Here is a 17,936-nt window from a genome sequence, read left to right as displayed (position 1 = left end):
TGAGCTAGAGACTGGGATAAGATAAGGAAAGCCGAGGCAGTTCCCGGGCAAGCGAGGCACTGGAAACCCGCAGAGTTAAGGGCGGCTGCGAGCCTGTACCAGTTTGCCGGGTCGGGGCTTTCTGGGCTTTTGGAGCATGCACCCTGCCTGGGCGTTCAGGAGGAGCATCCTGCGCAGCTCCCATCCAATCCACTGGCTTCCTGCCTCGAGGGCGGTACCACCGTCTTGCCCGCAGCGCCAGAGCCGGCTCACCCCGCCGGCGGGCACCATGCCTAGTACCCTTGCAAGGAACTCCCTGGAGCCTGCATCCTTGGGTGCCCTGGCGTACCTAGTGTTGAGGTCTCGGTGTACCGGGTCACTATGTGAGTATTGGCCACCTCAGGGTCTAACGCAGTGGATCTCAATCTTCCTAATGCTACAACCCTCTAACAGTTCCTCACATTGTGGTGATCCCCAACTATAAAATTACTTTCGTTGCTACGTCTTAACTGTAATTTTGCTACTGGTATGAATCGTAATGTAAATGTCTGGGTTTTTGTTTGTTTGTTTGTTTTTGTTTTTTGTTTGTTTTTCTTCACTTGAGAAAGGATCTAGATCCGCAGTGGGGTCGCAACCCACGGGTTTAGAAACGCTGTTGTAGCTGGAAGCATCCTACTGCGCGGGGGTGTGGTTCAGAGTTCTGGAGTCCGTTTGGGGACGCGGCCTGTATGTCTGGGGGATTCATGGGCGACGTGTGATTGTAAACCTGAGATTTAGGAGATATCTTCATTTGAATTTCATTTTCGTTTGAGGGTGGGGGCGAAAATAACCCGTGGTGGAGGAAGCAGACGCCACGCATACTGCAGCCCTTCCCCATGACCATGGCTTCACTTTCCCTGCTTTCTCCTACCTGCAGCAGCTTAGGTACTAGCCCGATGATTCTGGTATTGGGGTGCTTATGTTCAAGCAAGTGTGTACTTTGCTTGGTGCCCCCAAAGCACATGCACAGCATGTCTCAGCGGGAGTCTGAGAGCCCCATCAACTGGTTCCTTTACGTGCTGAGGTGGCCATTCTGGGTTAAAGAAAGAAAACAATCATATGTTGAGGTTGCTAAGATTTATAGCGAGAACAAATCTGTCGGAAATTGTGACGGGAAAAAGACATTCATGGGTTAGGAAGATGGCTCAGTCGGTGCTATGCATGCATAAGCACATGAATTCAATCCCCAGGAACCACATCAAAAACCGGTGAGGTGGTGTGCATTTGAAATTCCAGTGGGGCCCTAGGGCCTGCTGGTCAGCCAGCCTAACCTACTGGGTGGGCTTCTGGATACACACGCACACACGCACATACATGCACATGCACACACAGGAACATGTGCTCGTGCTCACACACATGCACATACATCTACATATGCACACACATCCACACACCTCGTTTGACTTACCCTATCTGAAACTGCAAAAGTCAGAGCACCAGTCCCTGACTGCTACCTAATTAGGATGGAACAGGCCCTAAGTGTCCAGTAATATGCCAGACCCTGCAAGAGATATATTAGGAGTACAATGCAACTTTGATTCTGAAATTTGGAAATGCTTGTTGGAGCTGCAAATAAATTATACACAAAATAAGTGACAGATAAATTTTTTAATGTGTGATGGAGAGAACACTTCTCAGGTCATTGCAGAATATGAGAAACATATATATATATGTGTGTGTGTGTGTGTGTGTGTGTGTGTGTGTGTGTGTGTAACTAAGTGAGGTGCCTAATTTACTAGTGACTTTAATGCCATTTTTCTTCCATTCAAAGAATATACTTGAGAAGAAAGAAAGTATCAGGAAATAAGTGACTTGGGGTAAAAGGTATAAGCCATGGGATTCGTGGAGAGGAGACTGGTGTAGGATGGAGTAATGGGGAAGGTTTGGGTGAAATCTTGAGCTGGATTTGGAAAGGTATGAGTGGAAGAGAGGAAGCTTCATGGGCCTCTGCCTGTGCACCTGTCAGGGGGCAACACCTGGCTGGTGTTTCTTGGCACCAATGGAGCTAAAGGCAAGATAGACCATCCACAGGGAAGCCCGTGCTGCTTTAAGTGACCTCCATGAGCAATTCCAACAAAATGGTTCTGTTTTCTTTGCAAGGAGGAACTGCCTCATGCATTCAGCGCCTGGAACTGCATTGCCAGAAATCTTCCTCCACTGATCGAGAATGGACAGCTTCGGGAAGAAGTTGAGAAGGTTCGAACACCGTGTAATCACCTTTCTGTGTACTTTCTTTATGGTTTCATCTTGGTTTTAAAACCTACAGCCTTCCCAGAGTTGATGTTAGTCAAATGTCTCCATCTGTTTTCAGCTGCCAATGCTCAACATTGATGAGCTGAAAGGGCACAGGTTGCAGCGCCTGGCACATTTGGCTCTGGGGTACATCACCATGGCATATGTGTGGAACCGAGGGGACGGAGATATTCGAAAGGTTTGGAGGTTTTTCTTCTCTTTCTTTCTTTCTTTCTTTCTTTCTTTCTTTTTTTATTTCTCGTGTTGGGCTTTCATTAACATGAACATGAATTCCAGCTTACATTAAATGTAAAAGCTTTTGAGGGCTTGGAACACAGCTCAGTTGGAGAGCTCTTGCTGGTGTGTGGAAGGCCCTAGGTTTGAACCCTAGTATTGCAAAAAGTTAAATATTAGAACTATATTATTACCATTACTATTTGTGACGCTGGGGAATTGGTGCTTCCCAGCCCTAGGGTTGAACCCAGAACCTTGTGCACGTTAGGATCCACTGGGCTACATTTTAAAAGTTTGAGTGTAGAGGCCATCATGGTCCTGGCATCATTAAAAACAACAACAACAACAAAAACCCACAAAACATGTTTATTCCACTCAGTTGGGAAGTCAGAATTATGAAAGAAAGGTGAAGTGAAACATTAATTGATCAGGACCCTGTTGGACTTTTACATTCTGATGATAAAAATATACAGCAACTTATTCTAAGTAAGGGATTTGTTTCAAAGTGAAAATAAATGAGCAAAATGTAAGGCAATATTCCGACTTTCTTCGCTTCTGCAGAGCTGGCTGTAGTAAGTGTTAGGATACTCCCTCTGCTTTTCCCAAGTCAGCTCAAATTATTTGGCGAAAGGCTTCCCTATTCCCCTCTGGTCCTGTGTCTGTAAACCTCTGATGGAGAAAATGTATTTCCTTTTGAAACATATATGGCTAGTGACAGCTGAAGTGTTTCAGTGTCTACAGTGCACAGCATACATAGTGTGATTTGATGAACAGTGGTCTTGGTTTTACTCTCTTGTTTAAATCCACCCACAAGTACATTGAGCTAATCTGGAGCCATTAGAACACTCATAATTTCTCAAAACTGTGGCATCGGCTGGCTGTCACTCCATCTGTGCGTTATGGTGCTGATTTTATACTGTTAGAGTGGTCTTTGGTCCCTTACCTTTTCCCTGTGTTATATATACACACCCCAGCTATGACTCACTGTGTCAGTGATGACCTTAATCACCTCATGGGACCCTTTAGCTCTAAGTCAAATAATGTTAAGCCAGGCAGATGCAGAACACAGTGCTAGCTGTGTCCTTAATAAAACCACTGGGAGAATTTGGCCTGGACACCAGGGAACTAAGAATCTACAAGGCGGTTGCTCTACTCACCCACAGGAAAAGCTAGTTTTTTCTTCACCAATGAAATACTGAACAAAGCAACTTAAGGGAGAGAAGAGGTATTTATTTTAGTTCACAGCTTCGGAGGCTTCAGTCCATAGTCACTTGGCCTCATGATAGGGGCATGAGGATAGTGGCCAGAGAGTGGAGACAGGGGCTTCTGTGCCGTAGGCTTCCTGCTCTTTCCCTGGTACTCCACCTGGGTTGCTGCCTCATAGACCCTTCTACCCACAATCAGGGCACATCTTTGCTTCACTAATCATTGGAAACACCCTCTCAGAGATGTCCAGACTATGCTGTACTAACCTATGTACCTCTCATTGGAATCAAGTTGACAATGAAGATTACCAGTCACTTCTATCCAGTTAAAACCACACAAGCTGTGTGGGTTGCTGCTGCTGTTTTGTGTATTAAGACAGTCTCACTGTGAAGCACTGATCTGGAACTCACTCTGTCCTGGGCTGGCCTTGAACTCTCAATTCTTCTGCATCATCCTTCCAAGTATTAGGATAGCATGCCTGCATTAGTATGCCTGGCACAACAGCCAAGCTTAGTGTAGTTTACTGAAAACAAAATAAACATACAACACACACACTCACACACACACACACACACACACACACACACACACACACACACACACACACTGAGAGAGAGAGAGAGAGAGAGAGAGAGAGAGAGAGAGAGAGAACACTGTCCAGGAGTGTTTCCTGCTTCCGTGTGTTCTGGGACAGCAACCTGCATGTGCTTCTCACGTGAGTCACATCCCTTGTCCTTAACAAAGCCAAGAAATCCAGAGACAACTGAGTTTTCCCTTTTTTTTTCTTTTCTTTTTTTTTTTTTTTTTTGCTGCCATTAGCTAACGTGGTGTCTTGTGGGATGGATGGGTGAAGGACGGAGTGAAAACAACCCAGAGTTATTAGAAAATAAAACCTTCAGGGTCCTTATCTTTCCTGCCCACAAATTATGCCCACAACAACCTGCATTCCAAACAGGAACACTGAACAATCGCCAGGGTTACGTTAGGAAATGTGAGAGAGGAAAAGTATACACTGGCTTCCAAGCACTGTCTGTGATCCAGGACAGGTTTTAACAGTGAGATGAGAAGAAAGGGTAAGGCGTAGCCATGGCTAAAAATGAGCAGTGTGTTTTAATCAGGTGCTGCCCAGAAATATCGCTGTTCCCTACTGCAAACTCTCAGAGAAGCTGGGGCTGCCTCCGATTCTGTCTTATGCAGACTGCGTCCTGGCAAACTGGAAGAAAAAGGATCCCAATGGGTATGTAACTATGAGCAAGCAGAACAGGGCTTGGAATGCATGCTATTAGTTCAGGATATTTGTTCCTTAATTTTGGGCAGCACAGCTTCTGTGGTTGGGTATGGTTTCTTAGACTGTTGTGTCTGCAATTACAAATGTATTACCTGAGCATGAGAGAAGCATCTGGATACATAAGGGAAAAATCCAGAGAGCCTTCAGGTACAATCTGACTATTGTGTACACGCCTCATACAGTTACCACCCAAAGGCAGCTAGAGAAATATGTCTGTTTTCTCAGAAAATGCCTTCATGTTTCTCTTTCTTCAATTCCTTCCTCTGCATCAAGAAATACATTCTAAATAGTGTTTATTGGTTTGGGGTCTAGGAAGATGGCAAAGGGACTTGGACAGCCTTGTCAGTCCAAATGTCACCTCTGGGACCCAAGTAAAGGAAATAAGGAATCGACTCCACAAACTTTTCCTCTGACCTCTACATGTGCACTATGTATAACACAGGTGCCCCTACATCATGCACACAGAGAATAATGATAGATGTGCTTTTAAATTTAGTTGGTTTTGCATTAAAAAGTTAGTTGGTATTTGAGATGTTTTGATTCACTTTGTTGGTTTTGTTTCATTTGTTTTGGTTGTTCGACAGTGTCTTGCCAAGTAACCCAAAGTGGCCTTAAATTTTTTGTCCCCCTGCATCAATCTCCTGAACTCTAGGATCTCAAGTGTGTGTAGCATGGCACCTGGAGAGTTGTATTTCAGACCAATAAAACCGTTGTCTTAGTTAGGATTTCTATTGCTGTGATAAAACTCCATGGCTAAGAGCAACTCGGGCAGAGAATATTTATTTAATCTTCTAAGTCCATCATCCAGGGAAGTCAGAGCAGGAACTCAAGGGAGGAATCTTGAGGCTGAAACTGGCGCAGAAGCCACGGAGGAACACTGCTTCCATCTTGCTTCTGAGCCTGCTCAGAAGTCAGTTAGTGATGGGACCTGAGAGAAGAAACAGGGCTAGCAGCTCCTGTGGCTATAAGCTTATGCATGTCAGATGGAGTCGGCACATGGGGATGCCTCTACATGGAAGGATTGTTCTAAGATGTACCTTCATAGCAACAAATAATTCTGAGTGTGCCCTCTTTGAGTTAATGTTTAAGCCAGAGCTTCTCAACCTGTGGGTTGTGACTCCCTCTGGGATCACATGTCAGATAGCCTGCCACATCAGATAAATTACAATTCACAATGGTAGCAAAATGACAGTTATGAAGTAGGAATGAAAGTAATTTTATGGGTGGGGTCACCACAACATAAGGAACTGTATTAAAGGGTCTCAGCATTAAGAAGTTTGAGAATCACTGGCAAGCAATCTTGAGAAATATAAAAAAACATGTGTTTCCTTCATTAAACCTAAGCATCAACGTTAATGGATCATAGTGTATGAACCAATACTCAGATTCACCTGGTTTTATAACTCTTTTCTTTTTCTCTTCCAATTGGCACATTGTTTTGTGGCTGCTTTCCTAAGGCCCATGACATATGAGTAAGTATTTGGTTTTTGTTTTATTCTAAGAATTACTTGCCATCTAAAGTGAATATAGGTTTATGGAAATATTCCAAATGATCGGATTTAAGAAGAAATTAATTAAAATAATTATTTAAAAGGCAAATAATCCAGCCCTTAATTGTATCTATTGATACAACTGTGTCTATTTGGTATTTTAGCTACAGATTCTTGCAAAGCTGCTATTTGCATCTATGTGTATGAAATTAATATTGAACAGATACAAAAAGTGCATGCTTCTATGTGTATGTGAACCCATGACCTTTGTGACTAGAAGTAGTTAATAATATCACCGAATAGTCTATGTCTGCTCTTTTTAACCCAATAATTACCATTTTTGATCTATGTGCTAAGCTTCACTAGAAGTTGGGGAACTAAGACATGACACAAGTGGAATCTCATCTAGATGAAGTTAAGCTAAATATATAGAAATAAATTTATAAAAAAAATAAAATGTTACGGGTACCACCCAAACAGAAGATTGAAAGGGGGGAATCCAGAAGATGGGGGAGGGCTAGTGTTTATAGTGCGTGTGAAGGTCTTGGAGGCACAAACATTTTGGTGCATTATCAGGACAGGAGACCTCTAGCTTACGCCAACATAAATAATGACAAACACAAATAATACTGTGGAAAAGGGGAGGGAAAGAATGGTTCCATAGGCCTTTATTGGTGATGGTTAAGAGTTCCAACAGTATCTTTAAATTAAGAGCTGGTTTTTTTTTTTTGTGTGTGTGTGTGTGTGTGTGTGTGTGTGTGTGTGTGAGAGAGAGAGAGAGAGAGAGAGAGAGAGAGAGAGAGAGAGAGAGAGAGAGAGAGAGCTGAGGACTGAACCCAGGGCCTTGTGCTTGCTAGGCAAGTGCTCTACCACTGAGCTAAATCCCCAACCCAAATGAAGAGCTTTTAAAAACAGGGTCTCACAGCAGACAAGCAGCACCGTATGGCCAAGCTTTAGAACCCAGGAATCTAAATACTTCAAAACTCATAGATACACAGATTCTGAAGCTAAGGTTTCAACAATGGCAAAACTTCAGTAAAAGAGAAAAATGGAATCTTGCCCATCTTGTATGTGTGCGATGGGGTGAGGTAGGGGGATGGGTGGGCAGGGTTTGCTGGGAATAGAACTCAGGACTTTGAGCATATATTTATGACAATATGCATGCCTGTACAATTTATGGAAACAGACCTGTCATGGGGTTTCTAGGTCCATATTCTGGAATTAAATTCCAAGTGTGAGCATGGCCTTAATTACATACAATCTTTAGACAATGCACCCAATAAACGTGACTTTTAGTATTCTCAAATATGTAGTAGAGAGTAGGTCATGGCATACCACTCTGGTACAATTATTTTTGAAATAAAAAAAAGTATAAATAAAGATGCTGGGAAAGTATGTTGCTCTACAAATATGCCATTAATTTTCCCAAATTGTTTGCCAACTGTTACTGTTTTTCTCAGGAACATGGACATTCTGTTCTCGTTTCCTGGTGGGGACTGCGGTAGAGGCTTCTTCCTTGTCTCTCTATTGGTGGAAATCGCAGCTTCTCCTGCAATCCAAGTACGTCTGTTTCCTTTCCATTCACATAAGCAGGGCAACCCCGTAGCAACTAAATTACAATAGCATGATTGACTTTACCCTGATCATAAAATTGGAGGAAATACATCCTTTACTAAAAAAGAAATATTTTTCTTCTTTTTTAAAAAAAAATTTTATTCATTTTTTTTCATGTGCATTGGTGTTTTGCCTGCATGCGTGTCTGTGTGAGGGTGTCAGATCCTCTGGAACTGAAGTTACAGACAGTTGTGGGCTGTCATGTGGGTGCTGGGAATCGAACCTAGGGCCTCTGGAAAAGCAACCAATGATCTTAACCACTGAGCCACCTCTCCAGCCCCCAATATTTTTACTTTTGTACATCTCCCTGAAATATAAAATCCAGGGGTCATGCATTTAGAATCAAATTTGAAATCTCAGCAAGAAACCAAAATCTTCAAAGGGATTTGTCATTAATATAGAGTGATGTAAATCCATTTTTTTTTTCTGACTGGAAAGAGGAATGCAGAGGGCTGGGGGGATGGATAAAGTGCACTCTGTGCAAGCGTGAGACCTGAGTCTGGTCTCCCGAATCCGTATGAAAAAGCTCGGCATGTTGGGATGCACTTGTAAGTCCCAGGTGGAGACAGGCAGATCTCCAGGGCTCTCTGGCCAGCCAGCCAGCCTAATTAGTGAGTTCCAGGCCAAGGAGAGGCCCTGCCTCATAAACAACGGAGCAGCCCTTAATGATTCTGGATGTTAATCTAATGTGCCTCCACATGAGCACAAGCACATGTGTGTGCACCCACAGGTGTATACAAATTCATGTACATTCATGTGCACACAGGAACTCTACGTGGAAACACAAGCTTGATCTGCTGAGGAAGATACAATTTATCCTGTCTATGTTTGCCGCTAGGTCTCCTACACCTCTCATGTCTAAACTTTACTTTTAAGGCAATCCCCACTGTATCCAGCGCAGTGCGGCATCAAGACCAGAAAGCACTGGGAAAGGCATTGGGTGACATAGCCACCAGTCTGGGGGCTGCCAAGGAATATTTTAAGAGGATGCGTGGTAAGTGTTGTTGGCAGAACACATTCTGGGCTCACAGCCATCTGTGTCTGGTGTCTGAAGCAAAGAGGTGCTTAAAAAAGGAAGCGCAAGGTACCCGTTACTGAGTGTCTGTCTGTCCCTCTCCCCACAGCATCAAGCTTTTGTGCGGTAGATCTCAATAGTTCCTCCTTCCGGAAAGGAAATCTCAAGTCAAAGAGATAAGCTTACGACCCTGGTAGTAAACAAGGAACCCAGAATTCCAAGCGGGGTCTTTTTAACCACAGAGGAACTTCCTTGCCTGACACTAAAATCCACGAAGAAGCCTGTCCAAATGCAAAGGCAACTTAGGTGTTCGAAAACCTAGACTCTGGTCTGAATTAACTCTGCTTCTTCACAAATTCACGATGGGGTAACAGAGAAAAGAATTGTTCCAAAATCCAAGTAGAAAAAGCAGAGACTCTACAAAACCCAGGAAGTGTAAAAAGAGTCCTTTGGGAAGGAAATCTGCCTTCCTGGCTCCATTTAACAAGTGGGGTTTTGTTTGTGAGTTTGAAGCTGCTGCTGATTGCCTGTTGAGGGAGAAAACCTCTTCTAATCAAATGATAATAAGCTTTAGGAAGACCCGTGAATGAGGGCTACCTCGTGTCTGCGTGCATACTTGCGTGTGTGCGTGCGTGCGTGTGTGTGTATGTGTGAGTGTGAGTGTGTGTGTGTGTGTGTGTGTGTGTGTGTGTGTGTGTGTATGCACTGCTGGTGATGGTGCCCAGAGCTCACAGATAGATGCTAAGAAAACACACTACCACTGAGTTACCTGCCCAGGCCTGGTTGGTTTTGCAAGCATCGCATCCACTGTGTCAGGAAGCACATGGAGTGGTTCTGTGCAGTGCTGACAGATGGTGTCTTGTAGATGAGTTAGTCCCTCAGCAGACCCAATATGGGGTACAGGGGAGGCGATGAGTGGATTTTGCCAGGAGAGGAAAGAGAAAAGAGGTGCTTGACCACAGAGACTCTGTAGGTCTGCTTGATGTCTTTATTGTAATCTGAGTTGAAATCCAGATAGTCGTTCACAGTTTGTTGAATTCATTGTCTACCTCTGATGCTGCTTAGTAAATACTTTCATCTTTTCACAGACTTTGTGGATCCAGACCTGTTTTTCAATGTTCTGCGCATATATTTGTCTGGGTATGTAGTCTGAGGCTTGAGTGGGCTTTCTCAATTCATGTAAAGAACAGACTAGATCTTAATTGCTGATCTCTACTATTCTTTGGCTCGAAATAATAATTCCTATGCTCACATCCACACTGCCTAGAAAGCACAGGCTGTGTTCTCTGGTGACTGTTGGCCAGGGAATCCCTGGAACAGGGGTGGGAAAACGACTCAGAGAGAATGAACTGAGGTAGGGTGAGGCAAGATCCACTCAGAAAGCATGTCAAACTGTCTCAGAACTATGTTATTTATTATTTTCATGTATGAAAATGAGTGACAGAGAGTGTGTGGAAGACTTGCCTCTGGCATAAGATTTTCTATCTGACAATTCATTCAAATTGTATTTCCTCTCTTTTTGGCCTAGTTGGAAAGGCAACCCCAAGCTGGCAGAGGGTCTGCTCTATGAGGGGGTCTGGGATACTCCAAAAAAGTTTTCAGGAGGCAGTGCAGGCCAGAGCAGCATCTTTCAGTGCCTCGACATCCTTCTGGGAATAGAGCACAGCAGTGGTGAAGGTAGGCGGAAATGACAACATGTATTTCCTTTTCTACTAACAGGACCGAATCTCAATGCAGGTTAAGGATCCTCCCCAACAGCCTCTCTCCTGAGTGTATCTGGTGCATCAGGGACTCTCACCCCATTTCACAGATGAGCAAAAGCTCACACCCAGGTTCATCATTCTCTGCACTGAATATTGACACACAGCCATAGCCAGCGTTGTATGCACTGAAAATGAGACACATCTGTGAGCAGAAGCTGGGACGCAGGGACCTCAGGGACAGCAAAGGGCTGGCACTGCCCTGGTGTGCAACATCCTGGTGCCTGGCAGCCCAGAGGGAGGCTTGCACCTGAGGACTGCATTTATGAAATGCTTTCTAGGGACTTCAAGGGAAAGAGAGAAAAACCCTCCCATTTTTGTGTTTTCTTAAACTTAGTAAACATAGAAGACTTAAGGTACATGTTTAAAAAGATCGCTTAAACCCTCCGGTTGGGCGCCATGATTGGCTAAGGGCAGATGATACATTCCCTTCCTAGACCAACAGTCTCTCAGAAGGATCCAATATGACAGAAAAGCAAGCAAGCAAGATCCAGCTGTGACACTGCACACCTACACTCCCAGCACTCAGGATGCTGAAGCAGAAGTGTAGCTAAGTCAGAGCCATCCTCAGCCACATGCATAGTGAGATCCTGTCCAGTAGAGCCCAATAAAGCAAGGAGAGAGGAAGTCATGGAGAGGGAGAGTAGAGAAGAAGGGGAGCAAAAGAGGAAGGAGGGCAAAGCAAACAGAGGCCAAATATCTTATTAGGAGTGTGTTATGTATTCTGTCTTCAGGACTGATGGGAATCGTCAGTAATAGCTGTTGCTAGCAGCAAGTAGCAAGCAAGCTGTCTGGGTGGTCTTTCTTCAAATCCCCCCAGTGGCTGTAGATAGTGATCAGGCAGCCTGACTGGCTAGGCCCTCCTTTCTCTCCTCTCTCCCCACCCCCTTATCTGTCTTTATCTTGTTGCAGGCTCTCCTGCACAATTCCTCCAGGAAATGAGAGAGTACATGCCTCCAGCCCACCGCAACTTCCTGTGCTCCTTAGAGTCAGGTCCCTCAGTCCGTGAGTTTGTCATTTCAAGAGGCGATGAAGACCTGCGGAAAGCATATGATCAGTGTGTGAAAGGCCTGGTCTCTCTGAGAAAATTCCACCTTAACATCGTAAGGACATACATTTTGGATCCAGCAAAGAAGCAGCGCGGGGACACTTCCAAGTCAGAAGAATCCTCAAAGGAGGAAAACAGAGGGACCGGGGGTACTGATGTAATGAGTTTCTTGCAGAGTGTAAGGGATACAACTGAGAAAGCCCTTCTGAGTAGTGCTTAGTGTAGCAAGATTGCATTTGATCAGTGCACAGAGGTCTGCATACATCCTGTCATAGCTCGTTAAACTAGACCCACTGAGTAAGAGGATGGAATGATTTACCAAGAAGGCACTATATAGATTTCAAAATCTATCTGTGCATCCCCTGTAGGAGAATAACAAAGGTGAACTAATTAGTAATATTTAAAAATGATATAAGAAATATTATAAGTTATATTGATGATTGGAATATGACAATGAAACCACTAAATAAAAATTATTGCGAAGTTGAATAAATCGTGTGTCCTTTGTAGCTGTGCTTAAAATCCTTCCAAATGACTTTCACTTACCAGGGCTGAGTCTTACACTTGCAAGATGTTACTACTACTACTGCACTTTTCCATTGTTACCTTTTCATTGGTCTGTATTCTCATTATGCAGTAAGCTTAGGATGCCAGACGACGGTTTACCAGTCTTAACAAATATCTCTGGGATGAACAAATGTGGGAAGGCCTTTATCAGGGCTAAGACGAGATCGCTTTTGTGATGGTTTGAATGAGGCATGCCCTCCACCACCACCATAGGTTCACACCGAGCAAGCTGAACACTTGCTCCCTTTGGCAGCTTGGTTTGGGGTGGTTATGGCCTTTAGGGGGTGCATCCTTGCTGTCTGAAGTGGACTTTGAAGGCCTGCAGCCTTGTCTGCTCACAGATCACAATCTCTGTTGTCGTGTGGTTAAATATGTGACCGGGCAGCTTCCTGCTTCAGCTGCCTGCTGCAATGCCATCCCAGCTCTCATGGACACCGTATCTGGAAGCACAAGCCACAATGAACTGTTGCTTATTTGTTGTTGTTGTTCCCATAAATTGCTTCAGGTCATGGTATTTCATCACAGAAACAGAGAAGTTAGAAAAGTTACTAATACATCTTCATAATACTATTTCCCCTTAAAGACTGGGTTACCGGCATTCATACTCTGACATAATTTAATAATGGGATCCTTGATAAGCTAAGAGGACCTGAAATGGGGACACAGTGGCTTGTGCCTGTAATCCCAGCATCCGTGTGGCTGACACAGGAGGACCATGGAAGTTCAAGGCAAGACTGAACTACCTACTGAGTTCCAGGCCAGCCTGTATCAAAACCCACAAAAGTAAGTAAGTATATAAATACAAATTAAAAGCCACCTGAGCCAGATGTAATAGTGCACACCTGCAATCCCAGCATATAGGAGATACTGGAAGGTCAAGGCCAGATGAGCTACCCAGTGAGTGCCAGGCCAGCCTAGGCTACAGAGTGAGACCTTGTTTCGAAAACAAAACTCAAACTCAAACGAGCAAAGCCCAAGTTCTGAGTCAAGCTTTTCTTTTCAAGTTGACAAAGTCAGTGCTCGGAAGGATGAAATAAGCTACTCAGGGCCAACCAACCATGCCCAGTTTCTCAGCTACATTTGTTGTTTCTCTTTTGACTTGGAATGTGTTAGGAAAGCAACTTGCGGATGTGGGAAATGAAAGAATTTCGATGATCTGATGAAATCACAGGAGAGGCCATTGGGAAAGCAGAAACCAAGGATGTAACAGAAGATGGTGACAGTGCATAGTCCTTCCATAATACTGTCACTACTGAATGCTTCACATGGATCAATCCTCCACTCCTCACAATAAAAGGACATTTCCACTTGCCCTGTCCTTAGGGAAAATGACACTTAATACAGTCTAGTACTCCCAAGGCTACGGCAAAGCCAACATCCGAGTCTAGACTTTTCAGACCATTACATCGTAGTGCCCCACTGTGCTGAAAGATTTTCATGAAGAAACTCCGATCCTTTGGGCTTTTGCCAATACTAGGGCTTGCTATGTAGCTCCATGATTTTGTGCCTGCCCACCATATACAAAGCACTGGGATAGTCTCCAATATGCCCTACACAGTAATCAAGTATGGATGCTTAATTGTAAGAGTTCTGCAAAGTCCCCAACTCATATATGATCTTTTTAAAGTATATCCTAGTAACAGAACAGTAAAGGTTAGGAAATGAGGCCTATTTAAGTGCAGAACTATGGTCCAGCAGTTTCAAAATGGGAACTCCGAGGCAAGTTCCTGACCTTGCAAGGCTCCCTGTACTACCAGCAGCGGCACCTCTGCTGTCGGGATCACACCCAGGGAGTTCAGTCTACAGAATGCAGAGATCGGAGCCTGGGAACGTGGTGATGAACATCACACAAGAAGTCAAGGAATTTACATTTGGAAACCTGCAACGTAAGGAACCATTGCTGGTGTCTGCAGAATTTTAATGACCCTGTCAGTGGGATAGATAGGTAAACTGTAACAGCATAGAGAGTCCAACCTAAGGTGAAGCTACATCACCAATTAGAGCATCATTCTGTCTTGGAATTTGAAGAATGAAACATCCTCTAAAATGTAGCTTGACACTTCCTCTACCAGGTGACCTTAGTAGTCTTTTATATTAGGGAAGAACAGAGTCCTAGGAACTAGTATCTTATAATATCTTACAGATTGACTTATTTTCTGTGTTGTTGTGTTTGCCTGTCTAAGTTTTTGTGAATCACATGTACACAAGCGCCCATAGATGCAGAAGAGGGCATTGGATCCCCTGGGACTGATGTTCGGATGCCTGTGAGTGCTAGGAGGCTAACCTGGGTCCTATGCAATAACAATAAGCACTCTTAGCTACTTAGACATCTCTCCAGGCCCATTTTCCTACCCTTAATGTAAACATCAGGATTGCAATCTTTGTAGATGTATTTCCAAGAGGAATGTCATCCAATGCACTGCACTCCAGGTGGAACTCCTAACTGCATTTCCTGGAAAATACAAAGTGCACCTGGAATTGTATTTAATATTTGGTCCTCAGGCTGTAATGCTATAGCTGTTACTAGTTATGACATTACCACTTGATGATGAGCATATCAGTAAGCTGATATTGGCAGGTTATGACACCCTTAATATTCTTTTCTGAATACAGCAAAAACCCAACATGGATAGCAATCACTGGGTTATCAGAAGGACACATTATGAGATGCCATATCTTCATTTACTCTTTACAGGTCAAAATAAACTAAACTTTAAACCCAGAGTATCAGTGAGTTTACTTCATTGAAGGGAAATGTTGGGAAAGCTTCTAAAGAGAGCTCTTCACATGTCAAGGAACAGCAAGATGGCAGCTGTCCAGTACTAACCAAAAGATGGACAGAACATTCTCCTACTAAAGGAATGTCCACTGACCTGCAGCATCAGTAGGTACAGGTATGACAATTAACCAGAAAATTCTCTGGAGGAAATATGAACATGTGTGCAGATCTGTTCAGCTTGGAAGATCTAGCTCTCAACTTAGCTCTTTTACAGAGTACTGGAAATATAGTTGATGGAAAAAAATCACCTTGGTATTCATTTTGAGGTTTGATTTTATGATAGAATCAAAAGAGAAAATTTAATTCCAGTGATTAAAAAATGAGAGTGAAGCCAGGTGGTGGCAGCACAGGACTTTAATCCCAGCACTTGGGAGGCAGAGGCAGGAGGATCTCTGAATTTGAGGCCAGCCTGGTCTACAGAGTTCCAGGACAACCAGCCAGGGCCACACAGAGAAACTCTGTCTCAAAAATAACAAAAAAGTGAGAAATCTTTCACTTTGAAAGGAGAAGATCAAATTAGCAGCTTGGGTGAGGATGAAATATGTGTGTGGTTGTGCAGTTGCTGAGTGCCAGACTAAGATTTTGGTGATGGAAACAGAAGTTCGTACACTTGTCTTCTTGGTCATTGTATGAAAGATTGCTCCATCTCCACCATCATGGAGCAAGAGAAACGTGTAGAATGATCATGAGTGGTCGCCTGACCTTTTGTCATTCTGTAGAGTCTGGCTGCACAGTAGCTTTGGGACACACACCCCTTCAGCAATCCAGACGATTGTCATCCAAAATCAGCCCGACTGCTAACAACCAATTATGTTATTAAAAAAAAAAAATGGTGTTTGAACTCCACATTAAAGAGTAGATCTCAGTTGATCCTGAAGGGAGCATTTTTTTTTCTATCAAGTATAAATTCCACAAAAGGGTGAAATAATGAGATATAGGGAAAACCAGATCTTCCTAGTCCACACCAAACAATAGCTGCAGTATTTTTCTTTGATCCCTTTGGCATTTTCTAAGTCATACCTAGCATTCATTGATTTAATATCTGCATTTAGGCCGGTAGGCTCAATAGGTAGCCTTCTGTTGCCTTAAACTTTATCTAACATATCTTCCTATCTCAGGAATGTTTCCAGAAGGTAATTTTAACATCTGCACTTTAATTACAGAACCAAGCACAGGAAATCTCAGCCCTTGTAATACTCAGAAGGAAAAGAAGTGAGCGATAAACCTTTGCTCTTAAAGCCTCACTACAAAAGCATTGTACACACAGAGCTGTGATGAAAAGTTGTATAGGTTGAAAACATAATTATAGGCTATATTTGTGTTTTTATCCTGTTCCTACGCTTCAGTCACGTTGACTATTGGGTAATTTTTCGTGTCATTGTGACCAAAAAGCTCAAAAGAAACAATTAAACAGAGGGGCTTATTTCACCTCATGATGAAGAGGGCTTGGCGGCAGGAGTTTGAAGCACGTGGTTCTATCACTGAGCAGTTGGGGAGTAGAGAGATCAACACAGAACCAACCACTATGATCCCCCACATCAACTCTCCTAGTGTCCCACTACCTCCATTGAGGCCCCATCATCCAAAGCTTCTATAAGAGTAACACTTGGGGCTGGGCGGTGGTGGCCTTTAATCCCAGCACTTGGGAGGCAGAGGCAGGCAGATCTCTGTGAGTTCAAGGCCAGCCTGGGCTACCAAGTGAGTTCCAGGAAAAAAGTAATACTTGGGGATAGCGCGTATCTAAATTGTGATACTTGGCCTCAGACCTCATAGGTTCATCCTGTCTTGTAATGCAAAACCCATTCAGTTCAACTGCAAACACCCCCATAGTCTTAACAGTAGCAATACTGCTCAAAAGTCCAAATTCTCTTCAGATACTCAAAGAAATCTCTTACCTATGAGCCCCTGTAACATCAAAAACCAAGGTACACATAATGACACCCGGCAAACATTCCAATACCAAATCCTGGAGCTCCATAGATTGCATCTCTTGATTTTGTTCTGGAACTGAGGCTCCTATAAAACAAAATAGTCTGTTATAAAAAAAACAACAACCAAACAATTGCTATTATCTTAATTTCTTTCGTCTACATAATGTGTTTTGTACATCTAAAATCATTAGCAATGAGATGGCTTCCAACTCTGTGGTTCAAACATATACCAGATCTTTAAATTTTATTCATTAAAAACAGATAGGTTAGGTTAATTATATTAGAAGTCCTAATCAAGAAAAAGCTAGCACCTGGTCAAGGGCAGGTGAGTACTTAGAATTACTTTCCAGATCATGATCCAGCACAATGGCTTCAACGTCAGAAATACTTGCGGGTTTCCATGTTTGAAAAACATAAAGTATTTTCAATTCATCCTCCAAGCCCCTCCGTTCAGGCAAAAGAGGACCTCATTTTGTTTGTGCAATTTAAGGAAAGGCAGATGCCAGAATTGCATGTCTTTTGAAGAAAATATCCTTTGGAGAATATTATACTCTGGATCCTTCTCCAAGGGTGAGTGGGGCCTAGGGCTTGATCACATCCGTATAACCCCCTCCCACCTGCTCAAGAGCCATGCTGTGAAGTCATTTTGATTTATCCTGAAAACAAAGGGGGCAATCTTACCAGCAAAATGTCTTCATTACAGTAAAGTATTTGAATCAAATGATCAACTTCAAAATGTAAACAATAGGTAATT

At 43.3% G+C, this 17,936-nt stretch overlaps 1 protein-coding gene across 1 annotated transcript; it reads left to right on the top strand.

Annotated features, from left to right (window-relative positions):
* Positions 1 to 241: 241 nt before the first annotated feature.
* On the top strand, positions 242 to 12,383 carry Ido1 (indoleamine 2,3-dioxygenase 1). The gene is made up of 10 exons (XM_036166766.1): positions 242 to 362; positions 2,119 to 2,214; positions 2,330 to 2,449; positions 4,809 to 4,927; positions 6,436 to 6,450; positions 7,929 to 8,028; positions 8,959 to 9,076; positions 10,186 to 10,237; positions 10,626 to 10,774; positions 11,770 to 12,383. Exons 3-10 carry the CDS (start codon positions 2,336 to 2,338, stop codon positions 12,123 to 12,125), a joined length of 1,023 nt encoding a protein of 340 aa, XP_036022659.1. The 5' UTR covers positions 242 to 362; positions 2,119 to 2,214; positions 2,330 to 2,335; the 3' UTR covers positions 12,126 to 12,383.
* The last annotated feature ends 5,553 nt before the right edge of the window (positions 12,384 to 17,936 follow it).

The sequence above is a fragment of the Onychomys torridus genome, chromosome 17 (assembly GCF_903995425.1).
Source record: "Onychomys torridus chromosome 17, mOncTor1.1, whole genome shotgun sequence".
NCBI lineage: Eukaryota > Metazoa > Chordata > Mammalia > Rodentia > Cricetidae > Onychomys > Onychomys torridus.
This window is presented reverse-complemented; position numbering and strand designations above follow the sequence as displayed.

What these genes read in the sequence shown, in the direction of transcription:
- Ido1 (XM_036166766.1), top strand. Translation starts at nt 2,336, where the DNA reads ATGCTCAACATTGATGAGCTGAAAGGGCACAGGTTGCAGCGCCTGGCA. An exon ending in CAGCTTCTCCTGCAATCCAA is followed by an intron (nt 8,029 to 8,958) that starts GTACGTCTGTTT and finishes TTTACTTTTAAG; the next exon opens with GCAATCCCCACTGTATCCAG. An exon ending in AGAGCACAGCAGTGGTGAAG is followed by an intron (nt 10,775 to 11,769) that starts GTAGGCGGAAAT and finishes ATCTTGTTGCAG; the next exon opens with GCTCTCCTGCACAATTCCTC.